The 18195-nt window shown below is 63.7% G+C and overlaps 2 protein-coding genes across 2 annotated transcripts in view; both read left to right on the top strand.

Moving 5' to 3' along the window:
* The first annotated feature begins 1341 nt into the window (after positions 1 to 1341).
* LOC117653035 (mucin-5AC-like) lies at positions 1342 to 13560 on the top strand. Its single transcript, XM_034398376.1, has 5 exons — positions 1342 to 1684; positions 10909 to 10995; positions 11472 to 11567; positions 11652 to 13432; positions 13536 to 13560. The coding sequence occupies exons 1-5, from the start codon at positions 1664 to 1666 to the stop codon at positions 13558 to 13560; spliced, it is 2010 nt and encodes a 669-aa protein (XP_034254267.1). The 5' UTR covers positions 1342 to 1663.
* A 43-nt stretch (positions 13561 to 13603) lies between these two features.
* Positions 13604 to 18195, top strand: part of LOC117653034 (FH1/FH2 domain-containing protein 3) — a 58242-nt gene continuing 53650 nt past the window's right edge. Inside the window, exons 1-3 of the mRNA XM_034398375.1 lie at positions 13604 to 13703; positions 14444 to 15517; positions 15702 to 16047. Of these exons, the coding sequence (XP_034254266.1) occupies positions 13659 to 13703; positions 14444 to 15517; positions 15702 to 16047 (1465 nt within the window). The 5' untranslated portion in view covers positions 13604 to 13658. The remainder of the gene's footprint in view (positions 13704 to 14443; positions 15518 to 15701; positions 16048 to 18195) is intronic.

Below are 18195 nucleotides of genomic sequence, written 5' to 3'. Positions count from 1 at the left end.
CAAGCAAGTTCCCTCAGGTTCTCGAACCGGCGTCCTCGCGCACTGGGAGTAGCGCTGGCAGTCACGCGCTTACTCGCCAGGAGTATTCCCGGGGCTGCCGCGCGGCGGAGGCGGCGGAGATACCCCGCGCCATGGCGACACCACGCCGCGCCGCGCCGCGGTGCGAGTCGACGGCAGATGGCAGCGCCGGTCGAGTTGTCGAGTTCCCTTGCCCGGTTACAGTGTCCCAGTCCTCGCGCCCTCGCGCAGGAAGTATCGACGGCGTGGTGCCGATCGTCAGCCCCCGCCCCACTTCCGGCGGCACTGCGGGGAAGTCCAGCAGCCAAGGAGGCCGTCAGGGTTTGATCAGGGTCCGCGCGACACCGAGGGCAAACTGCCGAGCCTCCAAGTCATCCCAGGGTAGTGTAGGCCCTGGTCATCACCCTCTCGAAAAACAACAACGCCACAAAGTCACCGCCCGTCATGAAACTCGGTGAAATGGATCCGCAACAGGTGCGGCCGTAGGGGAAGGGAAGGACCCCGTCGATGACCTCCGCGACGGCGACGGCGGCGCGCCCGGCGACATTACTGCTCCATAAAGTGCGCCCTTATCCTCTGTCTCGGCCTCAGCTTCGGGCGTGTCGTCGCCGTGCGGGGCGGACTTGTCGAGTAAATTTACTCGGTCCTGTGTGGTGTTGCTCGGCACAGCGCTGCCACGACGCTGCCCACAGCTGTGTCGACGTGTTGGCCGGCACGCCGGCGGCGCGCTGCCGAGCACCGCCACATCGCCACCCCCGGGACGAGTAGGCGGGGCGGGGCGGGGCGGGGCGGGGCGGGGCGGAACGCCACCAGCAGGAAGTAGAGCGATCTGGCCCGCGAGCCGGCCGGCCGGCACGCCCTCGGGCACGCCGCGGTGACGGTGGCGCTGCTGTCGACAAAACCCAACCCCGTCTCCGCGCGCCGCACCGCGCCGTGACATATTGTCATTCTGACCTCAGAGCCTGCCCGGCTGGTTGGGGATCATCGGCGCCATTAGGCCCGTGGGAAAACCGAAACCGCCGACACTTGCCAACAGGAAGCAGTTTTTCGCTGCCTGTAAACTCGGATCTTTTTTGCGGGTCTGAGAGTGGCTCCCCACCGTGCACTGCGAGCTACACTGCGAGCTACACCGGCCGCTGGTTGCCGCTGGTTAGGTTAGGTCGTGCGTGGTTGCGCCGCGCGCCGCGCGCTGCGACGGGGTGTCTGGCCGGCGGGCTGCTGCCTGGTCGGCCTGGGGCTTGGTCGGCTTGGTGCGCGTCGCTCCCCCCTCTCCGCCGCCCCACGGGGGCCTCGGGGCGCACGGCGCGTCAGTGGCGTCCAGGGGCGTGTCGGGAGCGGAGGTCCCCGCTGGTCCCGGCCATGCATCCCTTGCGGCCCGACCGCCGTCGCTGGCTTCCCGACGAGGCCTCGTAACGCCCGAACCACGAACCCCGAACCCGCCGCCGGATCGGCGTGAACGTGAACGAGTACCATGCGCATGTGTCGCCGCCATCGCCGCCGAGCGTGCCCTGCCACCCCTCCCCACCCCCGCGCCCTCTGGAGGGGAACTGCAGTGAAAGTGAAAACAGTGCAGTGACGATGATGATGACAGTTTCCCGAAAGGATTACCCCCGCCATGTGACAAGCTGACTCGCGCGCCTGAGCCATGTCCACCTTCAGGAGCTACGTAAGTACTCACGCAACCCGCGTGCCCGCCGTGCCCGGCCATGCCCTCCGCGCGGCCTTGTCCCCCGTGAACCTGTTGGCTGTCAGCGCGCTGCAGGGCAGTCCGCATGCTGTGCCCGGGCCAGCCTCGCATTGGGGGCGGCCGCGTTCGCGCTTCACGTGTCGACATCCGCGTGGGCGTGCGGGGCGTGCGGGGCGTGGGGCGGCCGGCTGCATTTACACACTGCACGTGTTGGGCACGGCCGGCGCGCGGCGCGCTGCGCACCCAGACGGACGCGGAGGCAGACGCCAGCTGTCAGGTCGTCGAGCAGCAATCCAATCGGGCGCCAGATGAAATGCGACGCGGACGCCACGCCGGTGGCGCGTGGGGTAGCGCCGCGTCGGCCCAGCCGGCGGGTCCGGCCGTGGACCGTGGAGCGCCTGGAAGCTAGGCCGTGCCGTCACGGCAGCGTGCGCCGCGGGCCGGCCCGCCTCGCAGGCGATTCAGCGCGCTGGAGCCCGGAGCGCGGCTGCTGGAGCACCGCAGCGAACGCGGCCGCGGCGCACAACCGCTAAGGCTCGCCTATTTCCCCCCTTTTTCGGCAAAGTTGGAGCTGACAAAGGCGTTGCCACGCTGACGGCCTGACGGCCACACACACCACTTTGCCGCCGCCGCCGCCGCGCCGCGCTTTCCCGTGACTCCGCATCGTCCCCGCTCTTTAGGTTCGCTATTTTAAGAGAATTGGTCGTCTTGTGCAGCGCGGTCCTCGTTCTTCGTCCCTCCGTGCCGAAGCCGGCCTCGGTCGCCCCGGCAACGGCGGCGTCGCGCGGCCACGCGTCAAAGTAACTCATATTTTGACGCCGAAATCGGCTGAATTTTGACTCGGAGTCAAAGTACAGTCCGTTCTAACGATGAAACAGAGACCATTTTGACGAAATTTAGACTACCTCTGTTCTCATTGGGAAGAGACAGTACGTTTATTAAGTTACACAGCCTCACGGTTACTACTACAGTGAGGTAGAACGCTCAGTCAACACAAAATGGACGTCAGAAAAGTTATTTGACACATGCTGCAACCCCTCTCTTTCGATCTAGGGCGCCCCGCTCCGTTTCCCGTTTTCCGTGGGGTGGGTACCAAAGTTTTTGGGTCGCGCAGGCAGTCGTGCAGGGCGGGGCAGCGCAGTGCAGTGAAGGTTCATCGCGAAGCTGTCGGCCAGCGGGGGAGGGGGGAGGGGAGGGGTTGCCTGACGTGACCTTACCCTTCGTGGCACGCGGGAGGGAAGCGAGCGCCTAAATCGTTTCGTGACTCGACGCCGGGCACACGCGAAGCGCTGCGCGCGCACAAATTAAAACTTTGGAAAGTGATTAGCGGTGGAACGCACTCTGCCCGAGAGAAGGCAGACATGCGAGGAGGACTCGGACGTGTCGGCGCAGTCTCGCACTAATGCGAGGGAGGCTGCGCACTGTGCACGGCGCGGCACGGCGCGGCACGGCGCCGAGGTCCGCTGCTCCTTGTAAACACAGCCGAGTCCATACGGCGCCGAGGCACGGGCCTGCAGACGCCCTGCCTGCCCACCAGAATTGGGTCAGAGGTGTGCTGGGCACTATGGACGTGCTGCAGAGCGCAGAGCGGTGGCTGTGCTGGGCTGGATCAACACTAAACACGCCGAACAGGGGGAGGAGTAGGGTCTGCTTGCGGTCGGTGATTTTAGTGGCGCTGCCCCCGAGTCGCTCGCCGCGGAGCCGAAGGGGTGCGGCGTGTACAGTGCTCCCGGTTCGCGGAACCGCTCGGGTCGCTGCGCGCAGAAAACGGGGCCGGAAGTGGAACCGCAACAGTGCCGCAGCCGGCCGCACCGCACACGCCGCCGGGGAGCGCCGCCGTCGGCACGAACCCCGTTTGAACGCTCGCGTCGGGATGACACGAACGCGGGGAAACCCCGCCGCCTGAAGCGGCACGGCCGGCCAGCGCGGCCAGCGGTGCCAGCGGCCAGTGTCCGCTCTATGAAGCGCGTCGCGGCGCCCCACGCCCCACGCCCGACGGACGCTGTGACAGAGTGCGGGGCAACGGCTTTTCAGCGCCATCGCGCGCCAAACTCGAAACGCTGTTGTTCAAGCCTGCGGCTGTGCGCGGCTCGGCTCGCCGGATGAGTTCCAATGAGAGCCAAGCCATTCCGATGGTTCGTTTCGTCCATTCGTCTCCCTAGCACAGCGGTTCCCAACCTTTTTCGGTTCGCAACCCCAAATTTGTAGCCAAAAATTTCCGCGACCCCCAGGAAAAATTTCGCGACCCTACGCGACCCCTCCTTTAGCATGCCTTTGATACAAAGTGCGATAATCTGCCTTAGTTCGGGAGCAGTATTGTCTCAAAGTTGATCAAAACGGTCACAAATGTCTTTGAAAAATCGTGTTTTGGGCCGACTTTAGGCTGCGTCTGATTCGAGGCGGTATTTCGTCCTTCCTCAACGGGCAATTGGTCTTTGGACCTTCCTTTTGCATGCCTTTAAAACATAACGCGATTATCTGCCTTAGTTTGGGAGCAGTACTGCCGCAAAGTTGATCAAAACGGTCGCAAATGTCTTTGATAAATCGTGTTTCGGGTCGACTTTAAGCATCCACTGCGTCTGATCCGAGGCGGTATTTCGTCCTCCCTCAACGGGCAATTGGTCTTTGGACCTTCCTTTTGCATGCCTTTGTTACGGTGTGCGATTATCTGCCTTAGTTTGGGAGCAGTACTGCCGCAAAGTTGACCAAAACGGTCACAAATGTCTGAAAACACGTGGGTTCATCAACTTTGCGGCAATACTGCTCCCAAACTAAGGCAGATAATCGTACTCCGCAACAAAGGCATGCTAAAGGAAGGTCCAAAGACCCATTGCCCGTTGAGGGAGGACGAAATACCGCCTCGGATCAGACGCAGTGGATGCTTAAAGTCGACCCGAAAGACGATTTTTTAAAGACGCGACCCCAAGGTTGGGACCCGCTGCCCTAGCACCCTTGCGGGACGTCCCATGAAAGCGAGTGAGCCAGAGTGACGATCGTTGGGAATCGCTTGGCAGTGGTTCCCAGTTGTGTGGCGTAGGAGGGCGTCCAGGGCGTCTACAGACAATAATGCCTCGCCTGCCGCAAGCCAGCTTCCGCCCCGCACGACGCTGTTCTGGCCGCCCTGGCCGCCCTGGCAGAGCAGGCCGTCAGCTGTTCAACGGGCACCGCGGCATCCGCTGCGCTTTTGACACAGAAGTCGCCATTGTGTTGGGCTGCGCCGGGCTGCGCCGGGGTGAGCAACCCGAAGGGGACTCGGAAGGCACCAGGGTGGACACACCGGTTGCTGTTTGCGCCAAATCTATTCTGGGGCGCGCCACGCGTCGCCACGCACCAGCTCGCCCGGCAGCCCCTCCCCTCCCCTCCCTCGCCATCCCCTCCACGCAGCGCCGCGCCGCCCCGCCGCAGCACAGTGCCCGCGCGGAAGGGCTCAGCAGCTGGCGGTGACGCGGTGGTTCTTGAACGCGGTTCCGGGCCGCCAGGGCCGCCCAGCATCAGCTCGTCGAGGTTGTCGAGATGGACACGGTGTGGGCGTTGGCGCGCTGTGTTGGCGCGCTCTATTGGCGTAGGCCTGGGCTGCCGGGGCGCAGTGGCGGGGAGTGCTCTCGCATTTGCCATTCGCACGCCACTGTTTGTTTACCTTCCAGACTCACACTCTGGGCGGCCGCGTCAGCCCGGGCGTCCAGCCTTGCCACCAGCCTTGGCGGCAGCCTTGGCGGCAGCCCCGCTCGAGCCGACAGATGCCTGCCACCAAGGCTGCCTTCAACCGAGGCGGCCAGATATTTTGCCTGAACAGTCAATGAATGTGATGTGATTACTAAAAGGATCGAAAAGGAAAGTGGTTTGAGTGCCAGTATTTCCGGAAATATCCGACCAACTTTGCAACAAACCATTTCTAAGGTATTCACACTTATTTACCTACTCTTTGGTGTTCGCTAGTGTTCAGAGAAGTATGTGTGTTCATTCATTAGAAGCATTCCTTGCCCTAGTTTGGGGGCACCAACGAAATTTCCTAAAGTGATTAAGTTTCTGAAAGTAGCTCACTTCGCTGCGTCCAAGTCCAAAGTTTCGAAAATCCAGCGGTCGCACCAACGCGTCCCTTGCTTCCCTCGAGCCTGACGGTGTATAAGCGGGTTGGGCGAAACGGAGGTCGCTCTAAACGAATGGGCAAGCTGTCCGAGCTGGGCTGTCTGAATTTGACCAGGACGCGAAAAAAATGCTTTTATGAGCAATGAGCACCGGTGAGTCTTCTTGACTCGGAACGCAAGGTGCACCGCTACCTGGCCGAGCTGGTGCTTCCCTGCGCCGAACCGCGAGTGGCGCCCTCTGCGCGGGAGTCTGCGCAGGCGCTGCGCCGCGCTAGTGCCCGCGCCCGGTAACAGAGGGCAGCACCAGTGGCGACGGCCGCGGGAACGTTCGAACGGCTCCAGGCCCCGGCAGATGCCAGGGGCGCCGGAAGTGTATTTCCTCAGGGGGGGGCAAACAATTTTAAATCCTACGTTCCTAATTACCCCCCTCCCCCACCAAAAAAGGTGCTTAAAAAGACCCTACTCTTTCATGCACCGCCTCGGGAAGGCTTTGACCGCTGATAGTTTAGGAGCAGTGGTCTCGCAAAAATGGTCAAAAAGTGAATGAATTTCAGAAAATCATCGTTTTTGCTGACTTTGAGAGGTCACTGCATCCAATTTAGTTGCGGTCAAAGGCCTCCCTCGACGCCTTACTATTCTAAAGACCCTACTCTTTCATGCCCCGCCTCGGGAAGGCTTTGACCGCTGATAGTTTGGGAGCAGTGGTCTCGCAAAAATGGTCAAAAAGTGAATGAATTTCAGAAAATCACCGTTTTTGCTGACTTTGAGCGGTCACTGCATCCAATTTAGTTGCGGTCAAAGGCCTCCCTCGACGCCTTACTATTCTTAAGACCCTACTCTTTCAGGCCCCGCCTCGGGAAGGCTTTGACCGCTGATAGTTTAGGAGCAGTGGTCTCGCAAAAATGGTCAAAAAGTGAAAGAATTTCAAAAAATCATCGTTTTCGCTGACTTTGAGCGGTCACTGCATCCAATTTAGTTGCGGTCAAAGGCCTCCCTCGACGCCTTACTATCTAAAGACCCTACTCTTTCATGCCCCGCCTCGGGAAGGCTTTGACCGCTGATAGTTTGGGAGCAGTGGTCTCGCAAAAATGGTCAAAAAGTGAATGAATTTCAGAAAATCATCGTTTTTGCTGACTTTGAGCGGTCACTGCATCCAATTTAGTTGCGGTCAAAGGCCTCCCTCGACGCCTTACTATTCTAAAGACCCTACTTTCATGCCCCGCCTCGGGAAGGCTTGACCGCTGATAGTTTGGGAGCAGTGGTCTCGCAAAAATGGTCAAAAAGTGAATGAATTTCAGAAAATCACCGTTTTTGCTGACTTTGAACTGTCACTGCATCCAATTTAGTTGCGGTCAAAGGCCTCCCTCGACGCCTTACTATTCTTAAGACCCTACTCTTTCAGGCCCCGCCTCGGGAAGGCTTTGACCGCTGATAGTTTAGGAGCAGTGGTCTCGCAAAAATGGTCAAAAAGTGAAAGAATTTCAAAAAATCATCGTTTTCGCTGACTTTGAGCGGTCACTGCATCCAATTTAGTTGCGGTCAAAGGCCTCCCTCGACGCCTTACTATCCTAAAGACCCTACTCTTTCAGGCCCCGCCTCGGGAAGGCTTTGACCGCTGATAGCTTGGGAGCAGTGGTCTCGCAAAAATGGTCAAAAAGTGAAAGAATTTCAAAAAATCATCGTTTTCGCTGACTTTAAGCGGTCACTGCATCCAATTTAGTTGCGGTCAAAGGCCTCCCTCGACGCCTTACTATCCTAAAGACCCTACTCTTTCATGCCCCGCCTCGGGAAGGCTTTGACCGCTGATAGTTGGAGCAGTGGTCTCGCAAAAATTGTCAAAAGTGATTGAATCCCCGCAAGTATGATTGTCATTTCATTGGATGATGTTGATTATTTCACTGGTTACCAACTAGACGCGCAATGATTATCTTGAGTCGGGTACCCCTTGGAATATGCTGTCCCATTTTTACCCCGTGTCCTATAATTGCTCCAACTGACCCTAGGCTCGATTTTCGCAGCTTCCCACCAAAGTCCAGGGGGGGGCGATGCCCCCCCTGCCAAATTCCAGGGGGGGCAGCCTGCCCACCCTGCACCCCACTTCCGGCGCCCCTGGCAGATGCAGCTTGAAGGTGCAGCGCGCGATTCAAGCGGCCGGCCGTCTTAGCGCCGGCGAGTTAGGCCACTGGGCCGTCACGCAGCACACCGGTGTGGAGACGGTGGCCTACCTCGCCCCTAAGGCAGGCGCAAGGTAGGCCAACGTCTCCACGCCGGTGTGCTGCGTGATGGGCCCATGGCCTACCTCGCAGGCGCTACGAGCGCTACAGGTCATGAACTTGAACTTGAGAGGCTAGACCAGAACTGATCCTATGCCGTTCGGGCCCGGTAATTCCCATGCTTGCACTGCGCTGATGCTGATTAAGCGGTGCTCGCGGAGGACATTAGGAAAGTTATTCCAAACCCACAGGTTTTGTGCCATTACAGCTTGTTCGTTGCACCAACAATTTATTTGAAATGCGGACATGTCTGTTTGGTTATCAAAGAACCAAAAGTTTCTTTCGTTTGAAGCAAGAAACTTTTTCTCCGGGCTGAGCGCGTCGCACGAATTAATGCGCCCGATAAAAAGGCGACTGAATTAAGCGCGGCGGAACTGCGGAAGCCGAAACCCCGAACCGAGGCGAGACGGAACCGGCGGCTGGTTTTGCCGCAGCGCCGCAGCGCCGCCAGCGATTGACTGCGGCGCACAAAAAGCCAGTAATGGCGCTATCACTGCACACCGCCCCGGCGGCGGCGCGGCGGCCCTGGCCCTGGCCGAGCCCTGGCACTGCGAGCACTGTAAGTAGCGGCGCGGAATGAATGAGCTCATCGCCCGGCCGGAGTATTTCACTGTCCGGCCCCGGCCGCCCTGCCATTGTGCGCCACTTGTAACAGAGCACATCGCCCAACTGCACGGCACTGCATTCGCCGGCCCGTCCGGCTCAGTGGCTCAGTGTCACTGGCGGCGCCTTTTTCTCCTCTTCCGAACCGTTGTTGCGCTCGACTTCCCATTGTTCGCTATCTCGCTTCCGCCGTGCCGCCGCGCCGTCGTCGTCGGCTAATTATTCCTTCCCTCCACACATCATGGCCCGCCGGCAGGCCTGCCTCCGACTCGCCGACATTGGACCGTTTTAGGACCGTTCCTTCCTGCGCCGAGTGGAGTGCGCCCGCGAGGAGCAGGCGGAGCAGGCCGACGGGCAGGGCAGCGACCCGCGGGGCCCTCGCCGCGGACCTCTTGCCGCGGCCGGCGCGGTGACGGCGCGACACTGCTCGGCCTCGGCTTGGCCTCGGCTTGGCCGGCCAGCAGAAGGCAGGGCGTGGCGCGGCTGCTCGGCGGCGCGCTGCCGGCAGGACGCCGCGAGTCGAGTAACGCCCCGCGCCGCCGCCACCCCGCTGCAGACGGATAATTAGGTCCGGCTTGCCACGGCCCGGGGCGGGGCGGGGCGGGGCGGGGCGGGCTGCTCTTGCCCCCCGCAGAGATGATCGCGGCCGGCCCGCAGAGCGACGCCCGGAGACGCCTTGCCTCGCCGCGGCGCCCGCACGCCACGCCGCCGCCCGGACGGACGTCTAATTTCGCCGAGATGATTCGCCAAAGCGGCACTGCCTTCGGTTCCCTTCGGTTCCCTTCGGTTCCCTTCGGCTGCCTTGTCACTTGCGGCCAATAAGCTACCAGTGTAGCGCTCAAGGGCACACCCTAGCCCAAGTTCATTGCCAGTGCTGGTTCTTTTCTCTCGCGAAATGATGAGAACAATATGCTGCCCATGCTCCGCCGCTGGAGACACTCGGACCTGTTGACAAAGTGCACTCTTGTGCTTGTACGCCAAGTGGTCAGATGATCAGAAGCGCCGACAACGAATGCCCGTGGCAGGTGCAGGCAGTGCAGGCAGTGCAGGCAGTGCAGCAGTGCAGCAGTGCAGGCCGGCCGGTGTAATGCGCGGCGCGGCGAGGAGGCTCGGAGCCATTGCAGAACAAACGCGGCTGTCAAATACATCAGCATCGGAAGGCGCGGCACGCCACGCCGCCCAGGGCACGGCACGCCTCGAATTGCCCATCCACCGCAAAGGTCGCGGGGGTCCGCGGGGCGCGAGGGGTTTACTGGTTTACAGACGCTAGAGGGCCGCGGTGTATGATTCGGATCAGTGCGGTACGCCTCCCCGCCCCCTCGCCGCCCGGTGTGGGGCCCCGCGCCCCGCGCCCCGGGCCCCGCGCCTTCCCTGCTGACGCCCCGGGGCCCGCGGGGCCCGAGCGCCGCGCGCCCCGCCAGTGAAGTGAGCCGATTCTGAAATAACTCGTCGAGAAATATGCGCAGATCCCCCAGGCGGACATAACAACCTTGCAGGGCAGAGGGAACCCGGAGGGGGATCCGGAGGGGCATGGCGGAGCCTCTCCAGGCCGCGCCAGGCCTCGCGCACCGCGAATGGGATCGCCTTCGAGTCGATGCCTACGCCGTGCCTACGCCGTGCCTACGCCGTGCCTACGCCCCCCGCCCGGACGCATGCCAGCGCGGGAGAGGCCCAGAGGTCAGGAGCATTGCCAGCCGGGCCCTGGCCGGGCCACTTGGATGATGGCCTGCTGGGCCTGGGCCGCTCGAGCCGCCGCCTGCAGTGCAGTGCACCGCCACTCCGCCACTGCAAACTGAACTCCGCGTGCGCTGGCCGCGCTGGCCGATTCAGCGGGAATATTTTGTGCAGGGCAGGGAGCGGGCCGCGGGGCGGGTCTGCACCTTGAGACCTGGATTTAGGCTCTCTGCCGTGCCTCGCCCTACCTCGCCACGTCCACGTACTCCTCCATGTAGAGACTATTTTCGGAGAAGGGGGAGGGGGAGGGTGTACGAGTGGATGAATCAGGCTTGTGCAGTGCAGTGGTGGTGTACAGGAGCTGGCAGCGTGCCAACGGGGGCAGCGGGTGGGCCGCGCGTCCCGCCCCCGCGACACCCACCCCGCCGGTTCCGCCCCCGCCGCCCCCGCCGCCCCCACAACGACAAGCGGCGTGTTGTGGCTGCCGAAGGTGCGCCTGGCACGGCGATAGACTGCTGTCGCATTGCCATGGCGAGTCACGCAGTCACGCGCCTGCTCTCTGTTCCAGACACCATGGAGCGCCCGCCGAGACAACTCCGCCGCCGCCAACAGCCCCAGCTCCAGCACCTCCACGTCGGCGTCGACGGCCAACCAGGTACGCAAACGCGTCGAACTTGGAAACTCTCTGGGCCCGTAGGTCAGCAGTTAGTCATTTCTCTCCTTTTGTTGAAAACAGCATGCGTGAAATTGGGACGTAGTGTGCCAGGATCTGCTGTGCGAGGCGACCTTAAGTCGGGAAACTGATTGGCCCTTGGGCTTGAATCACACAGCGGGCTGCACGGTCTGAGTGCGGCCTGTCTGCAGAGCCACTGTGGGCCCCTGTTGGCGAGAAAGTAAGGGAGCGCGCATTAAATAGTGCCTTTCCCAAGTTATTAGACGCTCTGTGTGCTTGTGTACGTTTCCTGGCAGTAAGGAACGCGCGGCCGGGCGGCCGTCTGGCGTCTGGCCCGGCGCCTAGACCACCCCGACCCGGCCGCGCGAGACCCCGCCAATTTGTGTTGAAGGGTGACTTCCCGACTTCCGCCACTGCGATAAAACTGCAGCGTCTTTGTGCTGGTTGTGGTTCCGCAGGCGCCGGCGTCCCGCAGCAGGCTCACGTCCTACCGGTCCTCCAGCAGCACGTCGGCCACGCCCTCCGTCGGCACCAGCGGGCCCCCGAGCGCGGCGGCCAGCCCCACCCCGTCGTCGCGGTCCTCGCTGCGGTCGGCGGACGCGGGGCGCGAGCGAGTGCAGCCCGCCCCGCCCCCGCAGTCCCCCGCGCTCACCTCGGTGCGCGAGCGGCTGGCCGCGGCCAGGGACAAGGAGCGCAAGGCCGAGGCCGAGGCGGCGACCGCGGCCGCGCGCTACGCCCCCAGGGCCACCACCCCGGCCGAACCGCCGACGCCTCGCTTCGGGTCCCGGGCGTCCCGCGAGCCCGAGGCCAAGGCCGCGGTCGGTAGCGCCACCGCTTCAAAGTATGGCGGGTACACAAGAACGCCCTCGACCACGTCCAGTAGGAGCGCCGCGGCCGCGGCGTCGCCTGCCCTGGACAAGAAGGAGCCGCCGCCGCCGCCCACTCGCTACGCCGTCAAGGACGCGGGCGTCGCGGCGACAAGCAGGTTCGCCGACAAGAAGGACTCGGCGCTGAGCCCCCCTGCGACTGTGGGGCGCTTCGCAGCGTCCGCGTCCTCGGCCGATAGTAAGAAAGATGCGACTGCTACCCCGGCGACTAGCAGGTACTCCGACAAGAAGGAGTCGCCGTCGACCCGACTGGCCGCTCCGGCCTCAGCGGCCTCGGCCGCGACGACCAGCGATGCCGGCGCCAAGAAGGAGGGCTCCGTGCTCAGCCGGTACATGTCCGGCTACCGGCCCGGGGCGGCGACTCAGCCGAGAGGACGCAGCCCCGACCAGAAGACCAGCAGGTTCCTGCCCGACAAGAACAAAGACCGGGATAGGAGCACGTCGTCGTCGACGTCGGGATACTCGTCGTACAGGCCGACAAGCCTGTCCACCTACTCCAGTCCCAGGTCCTATTCGAGCGGGCTCTCCAGCGGGCTCTCCAGCGGGCTCTCCAGCGGGTTCTCCAGCGGGCTCTCCAGTGGCGTGCGATCGCCTGCCAGCACGAGCCAGAGCTCCCCCGCCAGCAGTGCGGCCACCACTCCAACCAGCGGTCCTCCGGGGTCAGCCGGCAACCTGCCGGGCGCGACGCCGGCCAAGCCCACCCTGGTGTTCGGCAAGCCCGAGCCCGCCGAGGCCGTGATCGCGGCGTGGCGCGACGACTCGGCGCCGTGCATCTTCTGGGTGACGATGGTGACGCGCTCCACGTCGCCCACCGCGCCCTCGCCGTCGTACTACCTGCGCACGCGGCGCGCGGACCAGGCGCGGACCACGGAGCGCGAGATGCGGCGCTCCAACAGCAGGCCGGAGCGCTGCGAGCGCACCTGCCAGACGGACGACATGGAGACGCGGTGGTCGCGGCACGCCGGGCCGTGCGCGTTCAGCTCCTCCAGCTACACGGCCTCGGCGCAGGGCTCGACGGCGGCCTCGTCCGCGCGACTTGGCTACCGCGAGCCCACCGTCATCACGCCCACCTCCTGCAAGAGCCCCGAGCCGCCCAAGCCCGCCAAGACTGAGCAGCAGGCGCCGCCGTCGCGGTCGCCGTCCAAGAAGGACGCGAGAGCGTCACCGGCACCGAGCCCGCCTAGCGGCCCGCCTAGCGGCCCGCCTACCCCGGGCAGGGCTGCCAACAGTGACGCAAGCCCCGCCGGCACCGCCAGCACCGCCACGACGGCGGCCTGCACCTCAGTGCCCGGCAAGTGTGTCGTCAAAGTCATCGAGAGTGCCGCGGTGCGACAGAAGGTGGCGCCCCTCGCGCTCGCTTCCCTCGGCTCGCTCGCCGCGGGACAGAGTGGCGGCGCCGCCCCAGTGCAGGGAGGCAGCGCCTCGGACCTCCCCAGCCCCAGCCTGGTCATCAAGATCCCCATCAAGGACTTCCGCAAGTCGGCGCTGAACGTGGCGCTGAGCGAGGACGAGGCGGCCGAGTACAAGAGGCAGCAAGCCGAGCAGAGGAAACTGGTGAGGAAGGGCAGTGCGGGCGGCAGGAGCACCTCGGAGAGCTCGGAAACGCCCTCCGATGCCTCGGCCGCGGCGCGCGAGCCGGGCCCGGCGCCCCAGCTCGTGAGGCCGGCGGGCAGCCCTCGCGCCCCCACGCCGCCCTCCACCCCCGCGCCGCCCGCCACTCCCCCCAGCCCGGCGGCAAGCGCGGCAAGCGCAGCAAGCATGACCAGTGTCCTGCAGCGACAGCCAACAACTCCGTCATTCCAGGTAAGCGGGCCTCGCGCCGTTACTCAAACGGTGGAAGTGCGTTGGGTGCACTGTAAGTGCGCAGGTGTAAATTGCACGCTACTCAGAGGCGTTGTTCGCAGGCGGGACACATCTACGCATTACGGGGCGCACCGTAGTGGGTCTTATATGGGAAAACCCAGTGCACTTTTGGTTAAAAGCATGAAACTTTGCACACTTGTAGTTGGGTGCCTAAGGATCAATTTCCGATCGGGAGGCAATCGATCGGCGCAGATTTGAGGTTAGGTTGTCCCAGTACTTTGGTTTCAGAGTATTTCTATTTCGGAATAAAATCTGTTGTCGGTGTCTGGCGCGTTCCTCGTTGTTCATGATTTATTTGAAAAAAAAAAAGAAGAAGCGTCAGTAGTTTTACAGCCCGCACTTATGTAAGTTAACTCTGTCCTGACGTTGCCAAGGCTGCGTGCGAACCGTCGCCCGTCTTTGTAGACAGTCGTGTTTTCAGAGCCGGGCAATTTACGGGCGAAAACAGTATTCAGAAAAGGAAAAAAATATTCGATTTCACGAAATCCTGGTTGTTGGGAGGTTGGTTTCGTTGTGGCGATAATGATCCCAAACTAAGGCGGGAAATCGCATTCCGTAACAAATGCATGCTTAAGGAAAGTCCAACGACACATATCTGCTTAAAGTCAGACCAAACTACGATTTCTACACATCCGAACTAAAGACCTTGTTTTCGCTGAGTGCGCTGTGGCGGTTTGCAGATTCGTCGCTCGCCCGAGCCCGATCCGAGCTGGTCGTCGTCGAGCGCGCCCAGCGAGTCCAGCAGCGATGACGAGTCCTCGCAGTGCAACGGCGTGGCGTCGCGGCCGCGCGTGTCGCGGTCGCCGGGCCAGGAGTCCCTCACGGCGCACGACAAGCCGCCGCGGCCGCCGTCGCACGCCACCGCCGCCGCCAAGCCCCGCAAGGCCCAGGACGAGGCCAAGTCCTTCCTCATGCGCGCCCTGGGGCCCGTCACCAACCTCTTCCGCCACGGCAGCAAGACGCCCACCGAGATGGACGCGCACCGCGACGAGGCGGACGACTCTGTCGGCGAGGTGGGCCTGCAGCAAGGCCTGCAGCAAGGCCTGCAGCGAACCAAGAGCACGCGGTCGCTGGGCAAGACGGACCCGGACAGCGTCAGCATCAAGTCCAACGAGTCCGGCAAGCTGTACAAGATCCGCAAGCAGTACTCTGGCGAGCGGCCCTGGTGGCAGGAGAGCTCGGACAACATCGCGGAGCAGGCAGCCGCACTGCAGCGCGCCCCCAGCACGCGGTCGCTCAGCAAGCCGAGCCAGGACTCCGACAAGGAGAGCGTCAAGTCTTTCAAAATCCGCAAGCAGTACTCGGGGGAGCGGCCGTGGTGGGTGGAGAGCGCCGAGAGCATCCCCGCAGCCCTGCAGCGCGCCCCGAGCACGCTGTCCGTCAACAGTGTGGGCACGGCCGCCGGGACGAGTCCTACCGGCGCCGTCGAGGAGAGACGCACCCTGGCCAACCTGCGGCCCGTGGAGTCGGGCGAGCGCGCTTGGTGGCTGGACAGCATAGAGAACATCGCCGAGGGTGTGCAGCGGGTGGCCTCGGACTGCGCGTCGGCGGCCTCGGCGGCCTCGGCCTCCATCAGCAAGGCCTCGGACTCCTCGGACAGGGACGCGTCCTCGCACCGCGACGAGACCAAGTACCGAATCACCCGCATCTACTCCGGCGAGCGGCCGTGGTGGATGTTCAACAGCAACCCCACGTCGCTGGCCCCGCCCCAGCAGCAGCGCAGAGACACCACGGCCTCGCCGAGTTCTTCTGAGGTAAGCGCACCACTGCTTGTCTTGGCGCCCTGCAGACTGATTCCGTTGGTCGTTTTCCGTCACCATGTCTCTCTCGCTCCCCTTGGGAGCACTCCACGAGTGCGAGAGAGACGGAGCGACGGAAGCGACTCTCGGAATCGGTCTGGTGACGCGCCGGCCCTCACACTGTGCCTTACATCCGCAGGAGAGCTCGGAAGATGAGAGCCGTCACCGCGCGCCGACACCTCCCCGTCGACAGCGGCCGCCTCCTGACAGTGACGCTTCCAGCGTCGCGTCGGACTGGCCCGGCTCCGCCCCCTCGCCCTGCCCCCCGCTGCTGCCGCCCCCGCCCCCCGTCCGGTCCTCCAGCTGGCAGCAGCCGCCCCCGGCGCAGCCCCCGTCCGCCCCCGCGACGCCGCGGCCGCACCGTCCCCAGCGGCCCAGGCACTTGCCGCTCTTCATCGGCGGCCACACCAACATCGACGACATCCTGGGCAACGTGGTGCCCATCTCCGCGCCGGACCTGGGCCTGGACCCCATGGACCTGGACGGTGAGTAGCATTCAGAGTGGCCGAACAGGCCCACAAAGGCTCGACGGAAGTCCCTGGCAGGACGGGACCGTTGTCGTTGTCCTCCGGACTTAGAAAGGAAAGGAGGACCCAGCGGCCTGGCGGGCGCGTCGCGGCTCGCCGTGGGACGCCGCGGTGACGGCCAGGGCTGCCAGCCTGCCAGGGCGGCCGCGACAAGGGCCGCGACGACGAGGACGGACGCGGGCCGCTTCAACTGTACCGCGCTGTACGTCGCGTGCACCGCGTTTCCGCCGCCGGCGAAAGACTTTACGGTGTCACGGCGCATGACACGAGAACAAGGCACCATGGAGACACCATGGAGGCACCCGGCCGACCTTCGGGACCTTCAGGACCTTCAGGCCGCGGCCCATCCAGGTCGTGTGCGATTCCCCAGGAACTAGGTGGAAAATCAGCCGCACTTACAGCAGAAAATGAGATGGAATGGGTCTGTGGGTGTCACTTTTCATACCATGCGTAGTAGATTTAAAAACGTTTATCAGAAAACCAACTTTTACAAGTGCGGAGAAACTGAAAAAAGCAGGTTTTTCTTTCTTTCGGCGTTTGGACCTTTGTAAGGCAATTGCGGGGCTGCGGGGCGGGGCGGTGGGGACCGCACTCCTTTGGGGACTCGTTCGCCTGGATCGCCGCGTCGCAATGCTGCAATGCGCTTGTGCTGCGCGCCGCCCCGCCGCCCGTTAGGCTCATGGGTGGTTTCTCATCTTCGGCGAGGCACGGCACGGCGCGGAGCAGCGCAGCGTGGGGCACAAGGGACAGCAGCAGGAAGCCCCGCCCCGCCCCGCCCCGCCCCGCCCCGCGCGGCCGCGCTCGCATTCTCATTCTCCTGGCGTCCGGACCGTCCCCGCCGCACTCAGCCGGACTAACCGAGTAATTGATCTCATGTCAGCCGAGCGATTCAGAAGAGTCGTCTCGTCGCTCTGTCTCTGTCGCACTCACGCGGCACTCTGCGCGGGTGCGACAGAGACAGAGCGCCGGGCTGCGGGCCGCCTGGCCGCGGGGTCCGCGTGGACGTCCCCTGGCCGTCGCGGGGAACGACAACGACGGCTTCATCCCGCTGCCGCTTCCTTTCCTTTCCCTCCGAGCCAAAGACGAGATATTCCTTTCAAAATTGGGCCGGCCGCGCCGCGCGGGGCGCGGTGCGGAGCGACGCGACGGTGCCGCGCTGCACGCCGCCACGCCCTGGCTGCCCCGGCCACCACTCTCCTCTTGGCGGCCACCGCCCGGCGCTTGGCTGCGTCGTCCTGGCTGCGTCACAGCGCGCACCACGCCGGCTACGCCACCGGCGGCGCGAATCCACCAAGCACTCGGAATACGAGCGAACAGACGGCGCGCTTTTTATTTCGGACTTGTTGATTTGATGGGGAATTGGACCGGCAGCGCGGACCGCCCCCTCGGACGGTCGGATCTGTTTGTCGCAGACTGCCTCCCGCGGCCCCCTCCCCTCCCCTCCCCTCGCCTCGCCCCTCGCCTCGCCCCTCCCCTCGCCCCTCGCCCCTCGCCTCGCCCCTCGCCTCGCCCCTCGCCTCGCCCCTCCCCTCGCCCCTCGCCTCGCCCCTCGCCCTGCCCATGGGAACCAAGGCACGCATCGCTGCGCGCGCCGACTCGCGGAGCGGCGCAGAGTCACTCGACTTGCATTGCTCTTCTGTTATTCGCTGACGTTAATCGGGATAGTCTGGGCGGGGCGCGGCCGGCAGTTTGATTCCGAACAGAGCTTTTGTCGCTCTGTCTCCCTCGCACCGGTCGGAACGGCCAGTGAGTGCGACAGAGACGGCGCTCGGATTTAGGAATGAGGCGCGGTCGCCGTCACTGCTCGCTCCCCTAGACAAACGCAGCTGCCGGCTCCCAACTCAGCGCCGCAAGCAAGCTGCAACACGGGGACAGGCTGCAACACACGCGAGCCCCCGGCCCCGCCTGCCCCGCCTGCCCCGCCTGGCCCCGCCTGGCACCCATTGAACCCGAACGCACGCACGCACGACGCACGAACGCACTCCTCGCCGCCGACAAGAGCACCTGTCGCGTCTAGCAGTCTAGCTCTGCGGACGGCCACCTGTTGGCTGTTGCGGCGGGCCAGAAGGACGCGGGAAGAAGGGCGAATTGAAATGAAATACCAAG

The sequence above is a fragment of the Thrips palmi genome, unplaced genomic scaffold (assembly GCF_012932325.1).
Source record: "Thrips palmi isolate BJ-2018 unplaced genomic scaffold, TpBJ-2018v1 HiC_scaffold_8, whole genome shotgun sequence".
In the NCBI taxonomy this organism is placed as follows: domain Eukaryota; kingdom Metazoa; phylum Arthropoda; class Insecta; order Thysanoptera; family Thripidae; genus Thrips; species Thrips palmi.
The sequence above is the reverse complement of the archived record's forward strand: the minus strand, read 5'-3'. Positions and strand labels throughout refer to the sequence as shown.